General features: G+C 36.2%; 1 protein-coding gene across 6 annotated transcripts in view; it reads left to right on the top strand.

Annotated features, from left to right (window-relative positions):
• LOC108746010 (liprin-beta-2) overlaps positions 1 to 25,313 on the top strand; it is a 141,806-nt gene that overhangs the window by 65,463 nt on the left and 51,030 nt on the right. For 5 of the 6 annotated variants that reach the window (XM_018482476.1, XM_018482478.1, XM_018482477.1 and 2 more), the window contains one exon: positions 21,259 to 21,371. In XM_018482476.1, coding sequence (XP_018337978.1) covers positions 21,345 to 21,371 — 27 coding nt within the window. In that variant the 5' untranslated portion in view covers positions 21,259 to 21,344. Of the gene's footprint in view, positions 1 to 14,564; positions 14,701 to 21,258; positions 21,372 to 25,313 lie in introns of those variants that run through there. The other variant, XM_018482474.1, reaches the window with a different exon arrangement.

Below are 25,313 nucleotides of genomic sequence, written 5' to 3'. Positions count from 1 at the left end.
CTTTTACTCGTTTCAATGCCGACCGTCGCAAGAATGCACGTCGCGCAATTAGGGTGTATCGCCTTTTTCACTCCTTTCAATCATTCGAGTAGAACGGTTCCAGCAATTCAGACATTATCCGCGTAATTGGCGTTCGACGTCTAAGATTGCATTTAGGCAATAGATCTATTCCTTTTTAATGAAGAAGACATCGGACGAAACCTCGTGCCTTTATTTTGTAATGTTCGTGAGGAAACTACGTATTTTTTATTCATGACGTGATTATCGTTTAGTGCAGATTTTATCACTGATGTTATCGAAAATTGTGACGTCTTAAGCTGGCACAGCCACTTCAACACAATCAAACGAGACCTACTATATCACATTTTTTTGCTAATTTTTTACTCTATTTCCGATTTTTTTGCTCACTGTTTAAGTCGAAAAATTCGAAAGTGTGGCTGTGCTGACTCGCGTATAAAAGTTAAGTACCTTAAAACAATTAATTGCTGAGTTCATTTTGATCTTAAAATATTTGTCGAATTAATTGCTCTAAGAATATCGTAAATCGGAATTTTTTGCTCAATGTTTAAGTCGAAAAATTCGACCAAGAGTGTGGTTGTGTTCTATTCTTAAAGCAACTCTTGGCCGAATTTTTCGACTTAAACAGCGAGCAAAAAAATCGGGAATAGAGGAAAAATTAGTAAAAAAATAGCAAAAAAATATAGGTATAGGTCGCGTTTGATTGTGCTGAAGTAGCTGTGCCACCTTAATAGACGTAAAATTGTAACCGTTTATCATAATCTATTGTATGTTAGTTGTTACAAGTGAAGAAACTTATTTATTGGAATACTAATATTCTATATTTTCTAAATTTTCTTTTAGATATCAAATATTTTCTGTATCTCAAACATCTTTATTTTATCTATTCTAACTAATCAAATTAATGTAAGTTTTATTTAAAAAACTTTTTGCTATATTATAAAAATATTATACCCAAAAATTAAATAATTTATAACATTTCTTTACACCTACGCATATATAATTCAGCTATCTCATCAGATCTTAATATAAGGATTAATAATATATAGAAATTTATTTCTTTTATCATGCAAAATATGCATTTCTTATAGAAATATCTTATTAGTTCACATTATTTTACTACGGAGGGCGCTACACCACATTGTATTAAATATACGAATAATTTATTACTGTCAACTTTTAATTGATGTAAAATATGATGCTATAGCACGCGACTCTTTACCTAGCGGAATTACCTAGCTCGGCAATATGTCGGTTGCGATCGAGCCGCATACAGGGGCCGTCCTTCGATGCGCGATCATGTTGCATCTCCGCGTTGCATCGCGAGTCAGAACCCGGCGATGCGGTTAGACGGATGTTCCGTTTGAGAGCGATGCACTCTATTCTTGTCCGCCCAATAACCGGCCTTCCTACTATATAAGCCTTGGCAAGATATACAGGGTGCCCTCCAACATATGTCCACCGCCTACACCGGAGTAATTCTCGTCGGCGTAAATATATCGCCCGACGCGATGCAATATCGCGGGTGCGGCTTTCGTTTTAACGTCGCGAATTCTTCATAATGTGACTTCGTTATCAGTAACATCGAAGCATGTAGCGAAAAACGTATGTTGCACCATCTTGCATATTTATATCGGAACGGAGGCTCCGTCAAGCGAAAACGCTTGATCATGTTCGGCTCTGCAAGATTCTTTTTTTTACAATAATCATTGATACGCCAACGTAATCTTTAATCCTCCGGAGTGACGACGAGTTTGTTGTTAGACTACATAATTATAAATCTTTTTATTAAAATGTCAAGAATTAATTTTCTTTATTTTATCTGTAAATTTTGATTATCTTAATTTGATTATCTTATTTTGGATTATCTATTAAATTTGGATGTTCTTGTATTAAAATTTAGTTATTTATTCTTTTTTATACGAGTGATGCCATTTTGATTTCTTAAAATTAATTAGCACCTTAGTTAATATAAATTAAATGAGTTTTGCACATTTAACATCAGTAATTGTATTAGAAATAGTGATGTCAGCTCCAAAGGATTAAACATACATCTACGTATTTGTATAATTTATATATCTTTGTATAACATTATATTTATATAAAATTTTACCACAATATTTCAATATATGTAGAAAGAACAGTTTTGCTGAAACATTAAAAAATTTTGTTAGATGCAGATCTGAAAATAATATTTTGTACTATCAAAAAATAATTATGTAGAACGCTCAACTGATTACTCGAATGTCAAAATTTTTTGCAGCATGGCTCATGTCATAGCTTGAATTTTCTACATAATTATTTTGATGGTCCAACAAAATTATTTTCAGGTCTGCACACATCTATCAAAATTTTTAGATACTCCATCAAATATCTTTCCGTGTAATTTATTCATGGTTTGCTAATCGCGTATAATTTATCCGCGATGAAAAAAGGGATCATGTCGTGATAGTCATTGCTTGCATGGTAGATAACGACATTGCTTGTATGGTAGATAACAAAGCCGCTTTATGACGAAGATCGTATCGAGCTTTTATCACGTTTTATGCATACCGCTTCTTGCAATCACGCCGCCGTACTTGACCGCAGTTTGATTGTCACGTAAAAGAGTCATAGATTCGCGATTTACACGAACCGGAAATGCGCCACGTTCGATTAACTCCTAATTAATTGCGTCGCATGACCTATTACTTTGGAAGTGTAACTACAGCTTGTCTATAACTTTTTATGGCACGATGATAGCATGATGATAACATGATGATAGCGTAAATTACACGAATAATGCTTGATATCAAAGTAATCAGATTCGCAAATAATAGGAAGTTTTTGCAATAACGTGAATCCAGATACGGTGAACGCTAAAGTCACGTTATCCTTTTCTTAATTAGTTGTTAAGAAGAAGATAACTGAACCTTAACGTTCACCGTTAAGGATCTGGATAAACGGTATTGCGAAAACTCCCTAATAATCTTTTTCGAACTTTTGTTAAATTGTGACATTGCTGCCTGTAACATTATTATGTTATTATTTAGTACTTTAGTACTTGAGAGTATTTATTTCTAAATACTTTCTGGCTATTGTCACGGGCCGGAGGGTGCGAGGCATATTATATTTCAAATGCAGGGCGACTAACTCGTTTCCGATACCATTTTCTGAAAGTTGTCTTTTTTTAGCGCACGTACGAGGGTATATTGGATTCGCTCGAACGAAATCGACGAAGGGGCCGATCGCTTTATCGATTGCACGACGTTCTGTTGGGCGGAATGTTGTTTCGTGCGCACGCTTTCGATGCCGGGTATCGATGCACGGCGCGCCGTAGCCGATGGGATGTATCGGGATCGATTAGCGTGACTCGTTCTCCTCGCGCGTTTGCACGAACGGCTCCATCGCTGGCAATTAAGTAGCAATTTAGCGCGCCTCCTCACGAGCAGCCTTTCGCATATATCAGCCTCGATAAAGTGTGTGCTGCGCGAACTATGGCTTCAACTTACGCTTATCCATCGGGCCCGGGCGAGTGCATGGTGCATCGTTGTTGCGCTGCTCGCGCTTAGATTCGTGGCGTACGTGCACCACTGCGTTGCGTGCCTCCGGCCACCAACGGGTTGTTGCTCTAATTCGCGTTTTTCGTTGTCCGGGAAACACACGTCGGAGAATATAAGCGTTTAATTTTGAACGCGAGTGATCACGAGGTATCACGAAACTGTGCAAAAGTGTCCCAAAACTGTCGCGTGTAGCCTATCAATCGTCTCCGATTTTAACTGGATATCAATAGAAACTTTAATTTATAAAGTCTGTCAGCGCATATTATGAAAAAAAAAGATTTAATTTTCGCGAAATTAAAATTGAATTGTCAATATATTGCGGTCATTCTGGACATATCGTGTTCTAAATCATTTTCAAACTATAGATACATTGCCTATTCATTTATCGGGGCACTGTAACATAATGAAATCTCTTACAAACCTCGATGATACATTACGTATTCTATTATATGCTACGGTTTATTTGGTTCAACTATAATATCGCCGTTTTTTTTTAGCAAGCTTAATCACGATTTAATACCATTTGCGGCTAAATATTTGCGCTATTTTCTTTTATACTTTTCCCTTCGTTTCATTTTTTAAGCTTATTTGCGAATATAAAATTCTATAAAATTTTACATTGTTACGCATATAAAATTTTAATCGCATACGAGATACGCTATACACGGAATAAAATAAGCAACTAAATACAGAATATTTTACCACAATGGAAAATTTTACCAGAATACTTTATCAAGTAAAAATTTGATTGAGAATCTAATAATGTGGGTGTGCGCGCGCGCGTGAAAATTTTCAATTTTATAATCGAATACGATCGTTATTTTTTAATTTCATTTATTTAATACGAAAGATAAACTGCGAATAAATAATGAAAAGGACAATGACAATATCTCGCTTTCGTTGCGTCTTAATCTTGCAGCTCTTACGTATCGTAGAACATGTGTAAGGGTGGCTCGACTAATTCTACGTACGAGTACATATACGATTACATATACGACGAATAATACAATATACAGTTAACGTGTGCCGCGCATATTACGTGTCGCTCCATGGTGCATACCTGCTCCGTGCATTATGAACCGTGCTTATTCGCCGCATTCTACTCGGATAGAATCTCTATACTTGCCTCAACGGCCGCACTATATGATATAATTTCTGCGTACATAGCAATGTCCCTTTTTCCTAAGCTCCTACCGCGATATAACCATCCCCGTAGTATAAATATTCATGACTCCAGCTCTATTCCTCATCACCCACCTAGTTTCTCTCAATTTCTTCTGCTTCCTACATTCCACAAGGTATCCCGAAACTTGCAATCAAATCTACGCTGACAATGAAATAAACATGTGTATTATTCTTCAGACAATTTTATTCCTAAATGATGCGATGGATTAACGTCAGCAAAATTAAAGCAAACTATATTTAATTATATACATATATTTGTTTCACACATCTTATTGTTATGGGATTGATTAAAATCTATTAGAGATGTGCCACGGCAAAACGTTCCAAATGCATTTAAACGTCCCAAATTGCATTTTATTGCATAAATGAGTTGTAATTGCTGTTCTACTTGTATCACATTTTAATATTTGACATGGAAAATGTTGCTACAAGCGGAAAAACACATTCAAAATATTATAAGTCCATTATGAAATTGGCATTTTACTTGGATTTATAACGTTTTAAAATTTTAACACGACTTTAATATAATTTTTTAAAATTATTTTTTTAACATTATTAGAATGACTTAATCGAACATTTTTGCAGAAACTGATTACTCATATCTTTAGTTATTACAGTAAATTTTTGTAAAATTTTTAAAGTGATAATTTTTAAGAGAAATAAGTTTTCCCTTTCTCCTCCAAAATTTAAAAAATGGCACAACATTTTCCCTTGCACGCCTCATTTATTTAAAAGAAGATAAAATATGTAGGTTTATCTTAATTTTACAGATTTGTAAAATTATATTTTACAATTGTGGAACGTGCTGTATATTTGCTCTTGGTACTACCTTCATCTGCATCCTCTGTTTCGATTTCGTTCTAATCTCATTTCACTACAGTGACCTATGTACACGGCCGTAGGGGCTTATAAAAGAGGGACAGAGAGAAATAGAGGGAGAGAACACATTAAAGCACCAAGAAGGAAAAAGGAAAGAGAGAGAGAGAACGATAGAAAGAGAAAGAGAGAGATGGTAATTGGCTGGTCGTCACTAGACGTAAAATAAATTTCCTCGCTACTAATTAAATTTAGACATGGTCACCTATCTTCTGCTGTTGCGCATATCTGCGATAAAAGGAACGATTAACCTTGCTCATGCATGGGAAAAGGCAAAATTTCGCCGTCAATTCGTGAAATTTCATTTCTTCGCGCCACTCGGTACATAATTCGCCGTCGCAGAATATAATATATTATGGTCATACAGTCGCTTGTGATTTCGCGACCGCATTGCTTTATCCTAGTTTTATTATCAGCTGCATATATCCGAAATTATTCCCGCGTGCTTATTTGGATAAAAGATCTTACGACAATATTGCTCTTCATCAATTTACTTACGCACGTTTATCGCAAAATACGACGTATATAGATGAATATCTAGTCATTTCTCATTATTAATCGGCTTATACAATTAATTAAAAATGAATATAAATTTCAGGAGAAATACACGATTAATTTTCAAGAATATTTTTATAAATTTTCTAACAATGTTAGAACGCTTAAAAATATTACATGTCTTATCAGTTACTGTTCCACGAAATTGATTCGCGAAATTGATGACAGAGATCACCGAGGGATTATCTATCTGTGCCAATCTTTGTGACAACGGTTAGGAATTGTGCGGCGACATTTCGTCTGGAACTAAAAGGTTTCAGTACCGTTTGTATTGTCGTATCGTCAGCCACGGATCGTTGATTCTTCCGGTCCGACTTTCACCGTTAAGGCTCATCCTGAATGTTCCATCGTGCGAGACAAATTGCTCTAGCGTTCATTGTTCCTAGTTAGAAAAAACTGAACAGATCGAGCCACGGCCTGATTGCGAATTATATCATTATTATTTGGAAATGATAACAGGATTGTGCGTGAAACAGTATTTCTAAATTGGTGCATGAAGTCGATTCAAGTATTTATTATATCAAAATAATTGATCCCCAAAATTGACGGCCCCAAAATTGGCGGCCCCAAAATTGATTATTCGGTTTTTAAATAAATCAAAGTCATTAAATGTGTTTATAAATATAGAAAGATAAAGAAATTTACATTGAGAAATAAAAATGAAACTCTTAACACTTTTTCAGATACGATAAACATCAAGTGCCAATTCGATCTTCTATTCCGCAAAAATAATTTCATTTCATTTTTATTTAGCATAATTATTTGATTTTCGTTTTAATAGATTTTAATTTATTGAAGTTATTTTATTTTATGCTAAACGCAATTAGAAGGGGCAATCGCGCGCGAAAAATGCAAAAATTCGCAAACAATTAAAGCGTGTCCAATCGATAAGCTTCACGTCGAGGGCTGATACTTGTTAACACGTCAAAGTTTAAGATAAGAAACTTTGTTCGACCAGTTGTCGGTTTGAATCTCCTACTAAAATCAAAACACTCTAACGATTCCATCAAACTTTGTCCGACTTAGAACTTAATCACGATCATGTCAACTATCACATTTGAAACTCGAGTGAACTTCAGCGTTGTTTATATGATCTATGACATAGTAAGTAAAGTTTTAGTTGTGTGACGTGCATACTCAGAGGTGGGAAAAAGGGAAAAAAAAGGAAACGAATTTTTAAAACGAACAGAAATATATATTTACAAAAAATGTAGATTTGTATTTAATTAATACAATTTTAATTTTAATTAATACAAAACTAGCTGAAGCTCTACTACATATAAGATCACGGTATCTATATTTAATATTATAAATATAATATATTTCTTTATATAATATATTTCTTTAATATATTCTTTATAATTTGCGTTCTAGAATTATCAAGTAAAAGCGTTACGCGCGTTTGTGATGCGCCAACGTTGTTAAAAGCACCTAAAAGGGAAATTAGCGCGGAAGAAAAAGGGGGGTTGAAAATTGTTGGGTGTACCATGGATACTCGCCTTGGTTGCCGCCTAATGCAACCGTAACGCAATAATTACGCGGTCGGGAGCGCACTAATTAAGGTAGAAGGTGGAAAAAAATAAAGAGCGTTTAGCTTTGGCTCCGTCATTAGCTTCAAATTCACCCTTCTCGATGCTCTCTTTCCATTTCCTTGAGCTTGCTGTCGCCTTTCTTCATACAACCATTCCATTTTTTTTATATTGTACCTAGATTAAAATCGCGCATGGCCGCAAGGTGTTTTCAGGCCGGCTGCCGATGATATCGAGTTAACGACGCGATTTATGGTAACGTCGGGTTAGGCACGAAATAACAAAAGAAACATAAAGAAATGCGGAAAGATAGATGAGATTAAAATATTTATATTTATTAGTTCAAATCACATTATAGTGATTATAACTCTTGATTCAATTTTTTCTGCAAGTACACAGAAATAATACTTTTGTTAAAGTATCTAAAAATTAATTTAACTGGATATACACATCTGAAAATAATTTTGTTTGGACTATCGTAATAATTATATAGGATACTCAAACTGGTCGCTAAATGTTGAAAACTTGTTGTAGCATTGTTATCGATGCTTAAGTGATCTACATAATTATTTTTGATAATTCAACAAAATCATTTTTAAATCTTTACGTCTAACTTTAATAATACCGTTCTTTCGTATAAAAACTTCACCGAGTGAATAATTTCATTAAATAGTTTTTGTATTTTTACGAGATAAAAGTTATTCTTGTTATTCTTTAATTTTTAACTGAAAAAAGTTGAAAGTATCGAGTTAAAGGAAAATCTATGAACATGAAATTTTGTTGAAAACTTGTTAACTTTGTAACGAAAAGGACATAGCTGTCCGTGTATAAATTTCGTTAAGCGGTTGGATTGCCGACGTGACACGTCGCACGAGGTGCAACAAAGTTTCGCTGGGGGTTTAGCGCGACGACTCACTGCAACTCGAATCCCGTGACAACACAGGACAGGGTCCTCGCCGTGCATTTACGTCTACGTCATAAATCTCGACGTTTGCACGCTGAATGCAGCAAAGAGGCAATCCGGAAAGCGCCGTGAAATCATTCGACGACGCCGTAACTGCGTTGCATCTCGCGAGATTTCCTTTCGCGCGAAGGCAAAGGCTCGTTCTCTCGACTCTGTCTGTCTAGAAACCATCATTCGTCTGTGCAGAACTCCCTGACAGGGTCGGAGGAAGACGCACGATGCGCCTGGCATTTCGCAATTTCCTTCCGCGCGAAAGTAGAAGGGAGGTGCACTGAGCGGAGTCATCTAAAGGAAGAGATGGGACGCGTGTCGTTTCGGCGGTGGTGAAACAAAATTTCGGAATGGGTTCCTCGATAATTAGTTACGCGAGACTATTAGTTAACTACTTGCCCGAAATCCTGAAGAGACTCACGCCATCGGGGGTAAATTAGATGCGACGTAAAGCTGGCGAATTCCCTGGCTGGGAAGGATAAGGAAATTGCAAATCAGATGCAAATGCATACGCAAAGCGAGATAGACGCTTAGAAATAAAATGGAAACGGATAGTCTCTCCGTGGACAATAAGAAATTAGAAGGAACGTCGGTCCACGAGGCTGATGTTATATTTAATTCATGCACCTTGTTACACGAAAATGCGGAGATACAATAATGGATCGCATCGTAATTTGTATTTATGTTATTGAGCTGGTCGACCCTTCGAGAAGAACGCGATCGATCAGAATACACAGAGAAGAAAAGCGGAGAATGTCGGTAACTCAGTCATTTCCCCTGGTATATCAACTGCTGTCGTGCTCTTTCCATTTATTTTACTTCGGTAGATTCAATAGCCGGAATGAATCATCACGAACGATACCTTTAATTAGAATTATTTCTCTGGAAACTCTGTTATATCAAATAAGATTTAATGTATACAAAATATTTTCGTATAATTTTGCACATTTATATTTACTCGCCAACCGTAACTTTTTAAATATCTTTTAAATATCTTTTAAATATCTTTTAATTATATAAACATATCTATAATCAATTATTATTGGAGATCCTTTTCGGTAAATTAAATCCAACTTTTAATGAGACTTTTAATGGGGCATTTGGCAAACTGCTTTATAAAGAAAAGTAGGCGAAACTTTGTCATTTCCCAGATGAGTCCGGTTAAAGGGATCGTCAAAGCTGTGGTGATGTCCATTTTGAAATTGGGCACCAGGGTGTCGTGTACGATAGCAAACTTCTGTAATTCCGAATCTGACAATAACACTCGTTTCTAGAGGTAATACAACGCAAATTATTACTCCATCGTGAAACATAGCCGCGTCACTGTTCATTATTCGTCTGTGAGAGATAAGAAATGGATCTGGAATATCATAAATTGTCTTGGAAAATATCAAATCCATTTCGTCTATTTCGTAATCATTTTGTTATTTCATGTAATGATTCTTTTTGAGATATTACCGTGAATAATTTAAGTAAACATTACTCTTTCAAAACTTTATCAAAAAATCATTACAATTCAAAAAGGTGTTTTTAAGGATTGTGCAATAAAAAAAAATGTGATTATGTGTTAAGAATATATTTTTCTTGCTGAGAGAGATATTATTAATTAATCAATAATTTTCTCATCAAGATGAAAATAGTGTTTTCTCTTTTCTGGGAAATTTTATTTGTTGAATTATGTCATGTTTTAAATAAGAGTATGTAACCTGTTAAGCAAATAGACACATTAAACAATGAAAAATTGCATACACAAGTTTTCGACAAAATAGTCTCTTTTAATTTTATTGTATCTTTAATTGCACTTTATTGATTTCATATTCTATTTTATTTTGATTTATTTATGATTGTATTTAAAGATCTTTTTAATTCGGGGAATCACATTGCCGTAGTTGACTTTATCCTCGGATTTACATAGGTTGATGCCATTCTGTGGGATGTGTAGTTCAATTTATTCGCGGACTTTATTGCTTCTGTTCAACCTCGGCTGCTTTTATTTCCTCTTTCGTCAGCATGAAAGTGTTTATTTGCGGAAGTTCATCAATACGAATGAAACCGTAGAGCGAGTGAATAATTTCTCTTCGTGGTTCGCGGTTCGTTGCGAGTTTCGTTCCCATCATGTTACGCTCACTCGAAGTTTATTAACGCAGCTAATGTAGATAGAATTACATGAGCTTCTCAATTACAAATTGCACAATACGGAAATAAGTTAATAACAAAAAAAAAACGGTTTTGATTATTCAACTGAAATACGCAAAATTGTTAAACTGAAGTGCACGGGAAATTCTAGAACCGATAACAATAAGGCCATAATACTTGTAATAACGTTCGTACACGGAAAGAAGAAAAAAAAAGAAGAAAAATTTAACTATAAATATAAGTTTGAAAGTAATTTTGTTGGACTATATATCAAAATAATTATATAGGATGAAACTAATTGCTGGAATGTCAAAACTTTCTGTAGTATTATTATTCATCATGTTTGAGTTTCCTACATAATTATTTTGATAGATCCAACAAAATTATATTCAAATTTGTATTTAGCTATATTTTAACAATCTATTTTCAGTTTTGTATTAACTTAGATTTTTAGATACTTGTAGCAAAATTGTTTTTTTTTTTCGCGTATTGGCGAGATAGAATATTTTTTCTTAAGTAAAATCAACAAATGTGTCTCGGGGATAATAATTCTCATGCATTTTAAAGAGTTACTTACTTTCGAAGTTTACGAGAGATATTAAAAAATAAATCAATAAAGTCCCACAGGACGGCGACGCCATAATAATACTCTATCTAAAGTAAAGACGAAGTTTCGCGGATGTTACTATCTTAAATCTCCACCAAGTTAAAAATCACTGACAAAGATTTCCGTGTAGCTCCATGGGACGTAGAAAGAAGAAATGGAAAAACGACTATAGATCTCCCTTATGAGTTCTGCTGTCGCGGTACATAAATCAGGAGCGTCGACTCGCAACCCCGCAAAAATTTATCGAGTCTAAACATATCCACGTAATACAATCTCTTCGCTGCTTTTGTAGTCAAGACATAAAAATACACTAAAACAATAAAACAACCAGTTTTTTAATGCCGCACACGATATCCTAGGCGCGATATTCTTAATCCGCTAATCCGTTGATTGGATTTGTAATGGAAAAAGCACACACGTTGTGAGCATGTCTCTATTTCGATTTATTGGACAACGAAGAATTTTCTCGAAGTTGTGATAATTCGTTTGTCTGCTATTGATTCTCGACATTTATAAAACGCGACATAAAATATCCGTGGAAAATATTTTTTCATTTTATAAAACATGAAGTCTCGACATCAGACGACAGCACTTAGCGCTGAATGCAACATTAAATCGAGCGTAAATGCATGGCACAATAATGAAACAAACAAAATTGTTTAACCGTTCTGTTATATACGTGTTATCGCCGTGCATCGTGCTAAATATAAGCGTATTCAATCGAGAACGAAGCAGAAATTGAAATGGCGAATGTTTAATCGCCTGCTCGCAGTAAGGCATGCGAATTTATTCAGATTGGAGCATTGCTATGCAAAAATAGTCTAAATTGTATAATCAAAGTTAAACTCCGCAATAAAATTACGAACTACTAAACTCCTTTAACACGGCCCATTGAAATAGCGAACTCGTTGAAATAGTCGGGGGAAATAAATTTACAAAAATGACACTTTAATTAATAAATATATTAAATGTCGCTACTTCTGAATGTCGTCAATCAAAACTTTTTCGTGAAGCAGCAAACTCCTCGAATTTCGAGCGTTCGGTGAGCGTTTTACACGCTCGCCAAATTATTTGTCACTGCATGGTGTTCCGTGTATGCGATCGTATCGCACCGGATATTTCAAAACCGGAAAAGTCACATACAAAATAAAAAGTCGACATTTTTTTTCCCCCCATTGGATTTCTGGCTCACGCACGCGCGAGGGCGCGTGAGAGGGTTGATTTCTAATGCCGTAACGCGGCAAAGGCTGTGCACGATAGATCTCCCTTTACGGCCGTACCAACGTCACAGTGCATAAATCAATGGTAACGCAGTGGAACAGGGCATGGATTTATCGAGCACGTCTTTCCCCGTGTGTAATGATAAATTATGACGATTGAATGACGGCGGGTCTCGAGGCGACAAGAGGGGTGACGATACACGTGTGTGCACAGGGTGACGTGTAATATGGGGTGCTACGCCATTTTCGGGGAGAGTATATCGACGGCGAGCGGCACACGCTGTTATTATATGCTCGTCGTCGTTTGCTCGCCAGCCACCAATACGGACTTTCCGTATAATGGCGTCATCCCCGAGACGAGTAACGAGGGTCTCTCCTGCTGCGTTACGTAAACATAAGCTTGCGAGGACAGTACCTCTATGATAATGCAGCTTCCTGGAATGTCGATACGCACGCTAAATCCAAGTGGCTCGAAGTCAAGCGAATGAAAATGAATTTGCAGGAACTCACTTTTATTTTTATCCCGCGAAATTTCGGTCTAATTGTTACATTTTTAACTTTTTTAAATTAAATACATGGAGAGAGAATGGTTTTTTTTTAAGTGTCTAAAAATTTAGATACGAATCTAAAACGGATTTTGAGCCATCAAAATAATTACGTAGAACGTCTAAATTTAATTATATAATACTAGACATTATCTATTAATACTAGACACTGCTTGAGCGACCTACACAATTATTTTGATGGTCCAAAAAATTGTCTTTAGATCTGTATCTATAAGTTACATTTTTAGATACTTCAGCAAAACCTTCCGTGTAGAAATCATACAAAAAATAATATAATTATCTAATGGTGTGTTCCTTCTGCATATCGATGAAGAATCAATGACATATTTCTATTAGTGATATTCCAACCGGTAATTAGACAATCTAAATTTAATTAGAGAGAAAGAGAGAGAGAGAGAGAGAGAGAGAGAGAGAGAGAGAGAGAGAAACTCTCTAATCGTAGCATACAAATTAACGTTACTATGAACGTGGGTGGCAGTTGTGACGACAGTTCGTCTGTAGTACAGAGTTTTGATACAAGTTACTGGCACAGACTGACTTTTACGCAGTATCAGATGTGAGAGAGAACTGTATAAATTACATTAATTAACACATTGACGTGTACTTTACAACTTTGCCATTATATTCGCCCCAAGCAGCGTGAAAACCGCACTTGTATTATGCATTCGACGAGCACCGCCAGTAAATTGGTGGTCTTAACGTTAATGCACTAATCACGAAAGGTTAATGAGATTACATATAAATCCACCGCTGCATAATCTGTATAACTTTCAAAACAACAAAGGGAGGAAAAGCTGCTTAACCTTAGATTATTATCTTTAATTTTTGCTTATTATATATATATCGCTATTCTAATGAGTCTGCGAAATCCAGAACATTTTTATTTGTTCACATCTCAGGAAAACATTAATAGTTTTATTTCTTTTTTTGTTTTCCGAAACGCAAAGACTGTTTAAGCGAAACTATGTAAGTTTTATTTTGAAATTTATAAATAGAATAAAATTAGAAAGTTTTAAAAAGCAAAGGAGAATTTTTAAAAGAGAATTATCATCCTTTTACTGCGTCTCTCACGGTAATAATGTAAAGTTAAGATGACAGCCAACCGACTCGTAGAAAGTTATTTTATCCGCAGAGTAGAATTTTTATTTTTATTTTATTATATTAGCTTCTTTTGAACATTAAATGTAATTAGTCGGCGACATATTTGCAATTTTAATTGCTTTGCCAATGAAATCCAATATCCGATCGACTGACGATATCGAGTTGAAAAGTTTCGATATGGGACCGAATGTCGAAGAGCGCCGTGCGTTCAATAATCGTTTCCGATAGTTTTTTATAAGAACGCTTCGTGTAATATGTCAATTTCAGATACGTCCACGGCAAATGCACACTCGGTGAAGAACCACTCGCGAAAATGAGCGCGGCCGTAGAAAACGGCGTGGACGCCTCGAAGCCGCGCGGCGGCGTTTTCTCGAGGGCGTTCGCCAAACGTGCACAGCCCTACGAGGAAGGTGAGTCCGACGACAGCTCTCTGGTCACTCTCGGGCAAGTTGTGGTGTTACACACGGGATTTCCCCTCCATGGTGCTTGGGAAGATAAACATCGTGCTATAGGTTTCAAGCCTGGCGTCCGCCATGCGAAGTTTCCGCCGGAAATTCAAGGCACTTAGGGGCTTATCTTGGAAATTGCGTCAATCAACCTCGCAGGCAAAACACACACGCGGCATTTCGCGTTCCGATATATCGTACAATTGCGGTTATTAATTACACGTTAATTATTTGTTTAAGTGCGCCGCGTACGTTGTCGCGCTTTTAGCACGATGTTTCCGTCCGATGTTTCCTTTGTAACGGTCTTGGGTCACATAGTTTGGTAATGCTTTGCAACACCACACACACACACACACACACATTTATATATAAATATACATATATATGTATATGTAATGCATCACACCCTGTTATGACTTTTATTACCATGTACATATCGCTCATGTCTACTTCAGTCTGCACTACATGTATCCTCGCGACAAGCTCGCGATATGTTTCCAGCGGGCAATAAACTTTAATGAATCTCGCTTTCACTGAATGGAACATCAACCTAACAAACTATACATCGGGTTATTTCTTGTAGCAGTCTACCTCTATATTTCTAGTTGAGACGACACATGTCGATATAAAGGAAAAAGGATAGAAATAGATAATTCCTTGTGCTTTAAGATTTTTCCAATTTACTATGACGATAATAATGTAATATTTCATTTTATCTGTTTCTTCTCTCCTAGTATTTAAGTGACAGATTTGTAACTTACGTAAAATGAACGATCTTCCGTTTTACGAGGCGGAATAGTCTACATTTATAAAGGATCACCCCGACTCTCGGGGGCTCTTGCAGATGCGCCGATTCCGCTGTAACTCGAAGCTGCTTCGTAGAATTCCGCTCTAATTGAAGAGAGAGAGAGAGAGAGAGAGAGAGAGAGAGAGAGAGAGAGAGAATATTTGCCCCGCTTACACTTCGCTTGTAATTCAAAACATCGCTAATCCATTAATCCTGTTTCCAGCGCGCTGTGTACGCGCCGCTGTACGGAAGTCATACCGGTAAACTATGCGCTCTGCCGGATATATATATTAAGCACAAGGTAATTCTGGTACCTGTGTCTCGAGGATTACGAGGAACTCATTGCGATACGTCGCAACGCATTAAGACGCGCACCGTGCAATTGGAACGTTTCTGCGTTGAACGTAGTTATTAAAATTTTCGTATGTTATTTCAACCCTCTAATGATAGAAACGGGATCAGATGTGACCCCATTTTACAGAAAGACAAAATATTTACAATATTTGTTTATTATTTTGACATTAAGGCAATAAGTTAAAGATTTGTTATTGTTAACTTTTCTTTCGATGGATAAGTTTGGCTATTATACTGAATTGCGCAATATTTTTCTAATATTATGTTATAATAATTAATTATTTATTTTTATAATTATTTTTCATTTCTAAATAAACAGAGAGAGAGAGAGAGAGAGAGAGAGAAGTTTTATATTATTATTATTTGCTTCTTTTTTACTCACTTTATCACATAAATTAGAAAAACGAACAAAAGCGAGCGTCAGATCAAATCCGACACCACTTTCCTGGATACGTTCTGAAAATTATGGTACCGTTAGAATCAGGCGTGTCCAAAACTTAACTCACAAGCTAAATGCTTCCTTCTTCATCATCGTCGAGCAAGATGAAGAAAATAAAAAGAATAGACGCTAGTACTCTGCCCAGTGACTAGCTGTTCCAGCATTTATCCTTTTTCGTTTTCTCTCTATCTCTCTATCACTCAACGGGATGATGGAGAGGTAAGTTTAATGGGTTTAACTGAGAGCTAAGTTTTGGACACGCCTGCGAGAGATTTAACGATCGGACTATTCTGGACATCAACGCAATATCATTAAAAAATTTTAATTTTACAACCAGAGGGATGGATTTGTCGATACAAGTCAGCCTGTCAATTCAACTCATCAATTTCCTAATAAGATTTATGCTATTTTGCGCTCCTGCGATTTAACTTTCATTGCTTGTCATGCTAGTCTTTCATTTTACCTGACGTCGAGAAAGTTGGAATTACAAGACGTGACAGATAGCAGATCCAAAAGGTCGTAACGCACACACACGTCTCGGTTGTCCCGGAAGTCGAAACGATACGTGTCGCGGTTATGATTTGCGACCGCCGCGCCGCATTTTAAACGCGCACGCGACGCGAAATCTTAGCTTGGTATAATGCATTATGTAAATACGCCGATGTGACCGACGCATTTTACTTCTATCCGATATCAGCGGTGTCCACCACGAATATTTGATTCCAATACGAGGAGATGTTAAACCATTCATCGTAAAATCCTTTATCGAACCTTCGCAAACGGAGCTCTATCGAGTATCGCTTTATCTGTGCCGAAGGCCATAAAGGGACTCCTGTTTCGCATTAGCCGGCCGTGCGACCTCGATAGTTCCGAGTTGGTGTAAAAGCTCATAAAGAATCTCACTTCCGACACAGGGAGGTGCATAATATCGGTGCGCGCCGTATATCAGTAGATATATTCCCGCAACCCCCGCTGTGCCGAGGAAACGACGGAGGCGTATCTACTTCTCTCCGTGTTTACCGTGGACCTATATACCCCCGACCTGGAAGACCTATGGAGAAGAGCAGGACCACATGGGTTCGCCGTGCACTCTGACATGTATACCGGTGCAAACCGAGGCTGCTGTAGGTGTGTCGAGGCGAGAACGCTACAACGCCAAGCCTATCGACATCGCGCGGAATATTTTAACGCGATCGCCTACTTTCGCGAGGGCACGTTTTTATCTTGCATTACACGCGAGATTTATCGTTTCGGTTTATGGTTCTGGTGCCGACGAGTTGATTTATTCCGCATTTCCCGATTTCGTGAATTTGAGAAATTTAAGAAATAAACCGAATCATTATGATTTAATCATTCGAGATGAACTAAATGATTTAACGCGCAAAATATTTTTTTCACTAAAGCTGATTTTTTTTCGCGAAAATATATTAGATATTAAATATTTTAAATCGGTTATTAAATATATTATGTTTCTAATTCGGATATAAATATTTTTACATTTCGAAGCGTCTAATCTTTATAATATATTATTTCTAATAACGTGTATTTCTAATAACGGCGTTGGTTCACATTTATTTTCTTTTGATTTATTCTTGCTAGAGTCATAATTCTTGTTTCTTGTAATTTTTAAATTTATTATTCTTTTTTAAATAAATATAGCAACTAGTTTTTCTAATCCGCGTTTAAGCAAATTTGACAATTTAAATTTTTTGCGTGAAATTACTCTGCAAAAAGCGTGCTAGGAATAATTATGGTTAATTTTTAATGCGGAAGTACGTTTAATCGCGAATCTCCGTCACGAAGCACTACCGAGCGTTCTTCTTTTTAGGGTAGTAACGATCGTGCGAGATTATTCGGTAAGGATGCTTGACGTTCCTGATGTGAGAGTGCTTCCTGCTGTGTTTGAAGAACCGCTACAATCTTAAGATCAATCCGTGAAGGAAAGGGATCTACCCGTTTCAACGTATTTTTTTTCTGCTCATCAATCGGCTTAAAGATGACAGATAGAAATCTGAGCTGACGGTAATTGCAAGTTGCTTGATCGCAATTGAACAGATAGTTAATCCTACATTATTTTCCACTTAACTCGTAAACGTCAAAATCACTCAATATTTCTATTTCAGTAGAATTTTTTTGTAGATACGTATGTAGATATTTGAAATTTTTGAATTGTAATTGAATTTTTATCAATATTTTACTTCTAAAGAGAGCGATAAGTAGACAGTGATCCAATATTCTGTCTAATATTTTTAATGACATAACCGCTAAGTTCTTTTATTTTTTATTTACTCTAAGGATACATTTCCACCTTTGTTCAGTTTCTCTCGATCTTTGTGGGCGAAAAGCAATTTTACGACTATAGCTGTCCAGATCTGTTTCTCCAGATCTGGCGATAATACGTTCGTTCTCTGAGGACTTTGCCGAGCGAGGATCTGCTGGAAAGATGTCGACGATCTAGAATTCGACGATCTAGAATCTTATCGACAAGAAGAGACCTTTGTCTTCAGCAAACAGGATTTAAGTCGATAAAACATGTTTCTCTGGTGTAGCTCTCAGGTCTTCCTGTGCTCTGGCACAAGCGGCAGTTTAATTGCGCTTAATTGCAACTACGGCACAACAAATAATACTCTAATCGAGACAGATTCGTTCCCGATGCCGTCTTCGTCGCGACATCGCGATTACGCAACAAAACTTATTTCATGCTTGTATTACTTAAAGCTTCGATCAAAACTTGATTGGCGCGTTTGTACGAAAAATCGTGCGCGTGATTAAAATTGGACTAACGGTAACTGTCATTAAGTTATCACCAAGTAGCAGCGACGCAAAATGCACCATTAATACAATTATATATGTACTCTCACGTAACCTACAATTGGCTTTGGACGATTTAATATTTCCGATGACTTCGCGAGATTTTAACCATACTTGATGTAGCGTTAATTATGCGAAAATCTTCCATATCCCAATCCCACGTAGAGTCAAAATATATTTTTAATGAGGCTCGTTACAGTATGTATCTTCGTCACGCGGTTTACGGACCCGCTTCGAATTTTGTTTAGGCCACATCAAAGCCGACATCGCCGACTACATGCACGTCTCGTTTATGTAGCAAATTTGCGTTTAAGCTAGCGCGGTGAGTTCTGGAATGTATTATCCGATATTATAATTCTACCGCTACTCTCTCTATCTCTAGCTTTACTTGAAAGTTGATCGTTTATCAGGAGGTGCAGTTATAATTTTCCTTTGATAATAACAGTTTAATTTTTATAAAAGTAAGAGAAATCTGTGAAACATAAAATTGTCTTTGTAATAGAAACGGTTTGCTGGAACAGTGGACTAACTCTCTGCGTAAAAACGGAATTTTGTATAAATTTTGAATAAATTCTAAAATTAAAACGGTGGGAAAACATTACATTAACTCCACAACATAACCGAGTGTATATGATATTGGTACTTTTTCCATCACTTTAACTTTCGAGTTTATTTGCTCTGTTTTTACAAAATGTGAGTTAGCCCACTGTTGCGGGAAGCTCTTCAATTCTATTAAGCTTATGAACACGTAGCGTGGACGCAACTTATAAGCTTAAAACTTGTAATTTCATATGGGCCGAAAGTATACGAAGTGGGTCAAAGCACAACACATCTCACGTACTTCTATCTTTTAAAAACTCTACCAAAGCACGTAGCTTCTGCGCGATATTGCGGAAGCATCGAGCGCGTGTGTCTATCCTGAGCTTATTCGAGCACCTTTGCGAAACGAGCTGCTCTCACGAACTTGTCGATAACAGTTCGGTAACCCCCGGGCCTTTCCACGTTCGCGCCATGATCACCGACTACCACGAGAATTCAATTATCCCGCCGTTCAAACCACCGGCCGGGTGAAGATAATACGAGACGAACAAACCAGGGGAGATCGGCCATCTTGGGCAATGGTAGGTCCGGGCTCGGGAATTCTCTGACTCTCCGCATGTCTCGGATGAAAGGCTCAACACGCGACCCAATGGCGCACATACCCGCCGAGTACCCTTCACGTGCCAACGATTTCCGCAAAGCTCGGTCATTTACCGCCGAGTCGCGGATACAAGTCTTGATTGAGCTGTAAAACGCTGTACTGTCAACAACTGCAATGTGAACAATATCTCTTTTTATCAGATGTGTTCTAGAAAAACGTAGGATAATCCGCTACGGAGCAGTGCTAAGTCAGTTTTGTTGCTTGTTCAAAATAATAATTTATATTAATAATAATTATTATAATTTAAAGCCAATATTCTTTGAATAAAAAATTTCTTTAATTGATAAATAATCGTTAATTGTAATAATTTGACATTGAATTGTAATAATTGTCAGTTTTATTTACCTTCTCCCTTTATAGGTATATTCGCCAATTCTCTCATTCTTTTTTATCAAAATTGTCGAAAATATGTAATGGTATTTTTGTCTTAAGCAACACGTGCTTTCTATGGTCACATTTTATAGTGTGGCACTAACAATAAGCTTTTACCGAACTATCGATAGATGCGGGGTTATTTTACTACTACACCGAGAAAAAAAAGCTGTTAACTTGACTAAATGCGTTTAGTTCGTAACGATTATTTTCAAATATTTATATATTTATTTATACAAATATTTATATTTAGATTAACAAAATCTTGTAATTTAAAACATATTATATTTGTTTGAATTAACAAATATTTGCTTGAGACAGTCCGTAACCGCTACGTTTAGTTGATTAATCAATTAAATAATATTTTTTTTCAAACACAGCAACTTTTTTTTCTCAGTCTACTGTAATGTACTGCAATAGTATGGCCGCGCGTTTACTCAATGTTCGTAATTCTCTCATTCTCTTCTATCTCTTAGACTTCTATGAACTAATATAGATATATAATAACAATTTTTGCCAATATTGTCCATAGTGCATTTGATTTTTTTCTAATTGCAGCTCTGAAGACATTGAATCGTTTGAACAAGGAAGGCGAGGCGCTTGCCCTTCAAGATGATCTCACAACGCACCCTACCTTGGCCTTAATGCGGCGCATCCTTGCAGATGCACAGGTAACAAATTCTGCATTTAGCAAATTCTAAACGAGCGCTTTGCAATACTAATCTTTGCAAACGACACATTGAACAATATTTCATTTATTTAGACTTTCTATAACTGAAAATACAGTGTTACGTGTAATCTGATAATTCTATCTTCTTCATCTTTAATAGAAACATAGATCGCAGCATACTTAGTTAAAACACGCTATTAAATTCGTCTCACGCGAACTCCACGCCCGAGTCAAACATCCCCTACGCCAGAAGTTAATTATCGAACAGATATAGGGCTGCATATAAGCCCATTGATATCGAAATTCATTGTTTACGTATGAAATTGGATATTAGATATGTATTAATAAACGCCGCATCGCGGATTTTGATAAGGTGTATATTTTAAGTTTTTCATGAAAACTTGGAGTGGCACGAATGAAATTGCGGAATAGGATTAATGTTATTAACCTTCTAACGCGCGGTAAAGTAATTTTTAGAATGTGTTTTTAAGAAAGGGTGAGGTTGAATCCAATCTAACATTCTATCTTGTTTATTCGTCATGTATACAAAATAGATAAAAGAAGTAAATGATAACATGAACTTTTCCTTTGTCGATTTATAGATAAACAAATAAATAATTAAATATAATAATTCAACTGAAATCGATTGTTAATAAAAAGATAAATTTTTTTTAAACGTTCTTTCTTCTCAAGGATTAAATTTTTACGATTGAATTTTGACACGAGAAGAAAGCACATCGAGAGGCGAAGAAATAATTTCCGTAATCATAGAAAATTGATGTGCGTTTATTCAAACTGGAAACTCGTCAAAAATATTTCTTCATTGTGAGGGGGTGAGCAGCCCTCTCGAGAGACGAGAGGTGCGCATCGACTTTCAAGAAAGTGGGGAACCGAGAATTCAGTGGGGTTAATTGTTAGACGAACGGAGGGTTCGCTCCATTGATAGTGGATTCCTTTGTCCACCGTCAACCATTGTTACCTACGCACGCGCAACTCCCGGCTGCGATTTGCCGACATTTTCCTACGGCTGCTGCCTGATGTTTATTACGAAGAGAGATGTTGGATGAATCGTCGGGGAGAATTGTTCGCACCAGTTGGAAGTAAAAAAAGTGGTCGGTGGTAACGCTCGTGACGGATTTATCGATGCAAGTAAAGTAACAAAATAAGGGCTGGGGTGGAAAAAGTGTCCTTCGCGTGATTCGTTGTTAGGTGTTTCGTACGAACCCTTCTGTTAGATATATGACTGTTTCGTGTCACATGTTTCATATCTCGATCAATACAACTAGTACTCATGTAAAATTCTTATGAGATATTTTTCGTATCTAAAAATTTCATGTTTAAACGGAATAAGGACGGACCAACATTTCGCAACGATAAGATAATTAAATGGTTTCTCAACAATTTTTTTTTATTTTAATAATTTGATAATTTCAGCTAAATAATTATATTAATTTATGCTGGCAACAGGTCTCTATTTGCCTGCGTAACTAATTAAACGGAATCACTCCCGGCAATTTGTGCTTCTCAAAGTAGTCGAGGGAAGAGAATTAAGTAAAAATCGCGGGTATCTACTGTTCCCCATCTAAAATTGGAAAGTCAAAGTTACGCATCAGGAACATATAAATTAATCTATTCAAATCGAAATTGGCGTCTATGTATACTTGAGAAGGCTTTAAAGACGGATGCAAAGGACAAAATCCTTTTGTAATGATTCTGGCGATGCCGTGCCGATAGAATAAACATTAAAGAGATATTGTTTTGTTACTGATTTCTACCTTAGACGTCTCACGATAAAATGCAAAATTAAATATGTACATAAACTTGTATGTAAGAAAAGATTCAAGAGAATTGAAAACTTGAGAATAAATAAATGTCTGCAAGTAGCAATGTAGTCTCAAAGATTTGCACGGTAAGAGAACTGCTAACAGAAGTTTTGCCAAAGTACCTAAAGATGTAACTAGATACAGATTTAAAAATAATTTTGTTCGACTATCGAAATAATTATGACGTCTATGCTAGTTGTTGGAAAATTGTGAAAAATTGTTTGCAACATTGCTGATTATGCGCCCATAATTATTTTAATGGTCCGACAAAGTTATTTTCAGATCTAGCTAAATTTTTAGATAATTCAGCAAAATCCTTCTTTCCATGCAGTATTTTTATTTAAAAAAAAAAATGCAAATTTTATTTACAATCTACTATCAGTTAAAGTTAATATACAAATTGTAATGTACAAATTGTAATAGTTGATGTACATTCAATCAGCACAGTTGATTTGTATATCCAATCGAATTGATTCAGGAATTAATTAATGTAAAGCACACGTGCCAAAATTTCGTATCTTCCGTTAATTAAATTTGTGAATGCAATGCGTTTGTTTTGCCTACGTAAAACAAACGATATTACCATCGTTAATATCTCACTGTCTCACAATAATTGCAATATCGCTTTTAATACAAAAATCCGCGCGCTACGGAAACGTGTTATTCGATATTGATCACGCTGCACGCGCGAATAAAAGGCGAACAGGAATGCCCAAACTTCCATTTTAGCGTGTCATTCATTTGGAGCGTAACGCGCGTCGAAAGCACTCGCTGTTAAAAGAGCCGTCAGACTTGTTAATGTTTGATATCATGATTTTCACAGGGCGGATAGATTAATGTTGGCGCTTGGCTAATTTCGTGGCGTATTGCCGGCGATACGATGGTGAATTGCAGAACGTTTTATGCAGCATAATGCAAGAGATGCAATTACATCACAAATACAGAATCATGCGTATAAATACCCCATCGGGGCTTCAATTGTTATCGTATTATTATTGAATTTTTGTTATTTTGCGATACATATATGTGACGGCTTGTATATCAAATTGAATATTACAAGTCTTAAAGTGTATAAATATTTTATTAGAGTTCGCGTTGGAAGAATTTGCACATTTCAGAGTTGTTACGTAAGATTTTTTAAAGGTTTCAAGTATATTCATAAACAGACCCGATAATATATTTCGTGACAACTGATTATTAATTTAATATTATAAGTCTGAGTTTTATTCTCGAAAAATATGGAAATATTGTATATGTTACGTATATTATAGATATTATATATTTTATCATTTTATATTTTTTGAAAATAAGACCTCCGAAAATATAAATATTTTATTAGAGGATTGCATCAGAAAAAGAATTCGCGCGTTTCGGAGTTATGCTACGCAAGATTTTTGGAACGTTTCGAACCTTCATAATCAGATCCGGTAATGACATATTCTCGGTGGGAAGATCTCGGCGGGAGAGACGCAGATTCGGATTATTATAGTTAAATCACACGCGACACGTCGCGCATAAACACGTTATCCGACTTCAAATAGCATTCGAACGTGGCGGATGTGGCAATTTTGAGATTAATGCAATCAAACCGATGGCCCGCAGTTTGCTGACAATGGACACGTGCACGACGAAATTAAAGTTGAGCCGCGCTTGCGTTTCGCAATTATGACGTCATAAAAATCGCGGCAATAATTTGTATCCGGTGAGGTAACATAATGTGAGGCGAGAACATTATCATGTCATGGGATTAGTGGAGGAATTTCCTGTAACGTGACTGAATATCACGTGTCAATTATCTTACGTTAATTACGAATCATATAACGCTCGGATATCTAATCTAAATATATAATCATCATCAATTTAAATGTTATAATTATTCAAATATATAATTGGAAAATGACACGAAACGCGCGTAAGGTGGATGAAAATTGACATTGGAGAATCTGTCGTAGAATATATTTATCATCTACATATATTTGGTATACAATATCAATAATTTTTAATTTCACAATAATATTATTATTCAGAAAATTCAGATTTTACTCCCCAATTGTAATTGCCATTAAACGATAAAAATGTCGACAATCGATCGCGTCTACCTATTGTACATTGAGAAACTT

This window comes from Trachymyrmex septentrionalis, unplaced genomic scaffold (assembly GCF_001594115.1).
Source record: "Trachymyrmex septentrionalis isolate Tsep2-gDNA-1 unplaced genomic scaffold, Tsep1.0 scaffold16, whole genome shotgun sequence".
NCBI lineage: Eukaryota > Metazoa > Arthropoda > Insecta > Hymenoptera > Formicidae > Trachymyrmex > Trachymyrmex septentrionalis.
This window is presented reverse-complemented; position numbering and strand designations above follow the sequence as displayed.